At 66.6% G+C, this 1,024-nt stretch overlaps 1 protein-coding gene across 1 annotated transcript in view; it reads right to left on the bottom strand.

Annotated features, from left to right (window-relative positions):
* Positions 1-515: 515 nt before the first annotated feature.
* H696_04769 (hypothetical protein) overlaps positions 516-1,024 on the bottom strand; it is a gene marked incomplete at both ends in the record, with an annotated part of 1,392 nt that continues 883 nt past the window's right edge. The window contains one exon of the mRNA XM_009498632.1: positions 516-1,001. Coding sequence (XP_009496907.1) covers positions 516-1,001 — 486 coding nt within the window. The remainder of the gene's footprint in view (positions 1,002-1,024) is intronic.

Raw genomic sequence — 1,024 nt, 5'->3', positions numbered from 1 at the left:
GAGGCGAGGAGTTCCCACAGAGAGCCACACACGGCCCCCGCGAGGGGGGGGGGGGGGGGGGGGGGGGGCCGGGCGCATGGCAGCCAGTAGTCCCCCGCGGCCGGACACCCCACCACGCAAGGGTGAGCTCTTTCCCATGCACGAGGGGGCGCGCGGCGGCGGCGAAAGGACGCACGCTCGCGCACGTAGCTGTGCACGGAGAAAAGAACGGAACAGGAGGAGAGAAGGGAGGGGGGGGGCCGGTCGGCGCGCGACACGTCCCCCCCCCCCTGGATACTCGCCCTCTGCACCGAGAGGAGAAGCTAACTAACCTAGCATGCCTCGCGCACACGCGCACACGCGCGAACGGTGTGCTGTGCGCGCGCACATGCCCCGCACAAGACAGAGCTCAAGGGGGGATGGAGAGAGAGAGAGAGAGCGCGCGCTCCCCTCTCCGCTCTCGGCCTCGCCGCTCACTCCCCCCGCCCCTCACGAACGGGAGGGGAGGAGGAGGAGAGGAAGCAGATCCCGCGCGCTTAGTACTTGGCGAAGAGCAGACGGTTGGGGGTGCCCTTGACGTCCTTGATCTTGTTCTTGGTGGAGTTGTTGATGAGGTTGTTCTTGACGGTGGCAGGGGACAGAGCACCGGACTGGCCCATCATGAGAGCGGCAGCACCGGCAACGTGGGGGCAAGCCATGGAGGTACCGGAGATGGTCTTGGTGGCGGAGGAGGAGCCGATCCAGGTGGAGGTGATGGACACACCGGGGGCGAAGATGTGCGAGCAAGAGCCGTAGTTGGAGAAGGAGGCACGGGTGTCGTTCTTGTCGGAGGCGCTGACGGTGACGGCAGTGCTGACACGGGCCGGGGAGGAGTTGCAGGCATCGCGGTTCTCGTTACCGGCGGCAACGATGACGGACACACCGGCGGTGATGGCCGAGCGGACGGCGTTGTCGACGGTGTTGTTGGCACCACCACCCAGGGACATGGAGGCGATGGTCTTCTTGTTGGAAGACTTCTTGTGCTGCTCGGCGACCCAGGAGACAC

This window comes from Fonticula alba (assembly GCF_000388065.1).
Source record: "Fonticula alba strain ATCC 38817 unplaced genomic scaffold supercont2.8, whole genome shotgun sequence".
In the NCBI taxonomy this organism is placed as follows: domain Eukaryota; order Rotosphaerida; family Fonticulaceae; genus Fonticula; species Fonticula alba.
The sequence above is the reverse complement of the archived record's forward strand: the minus strand, read 5'-3'. Positions and strand labels throughout refer to the sequence as shown.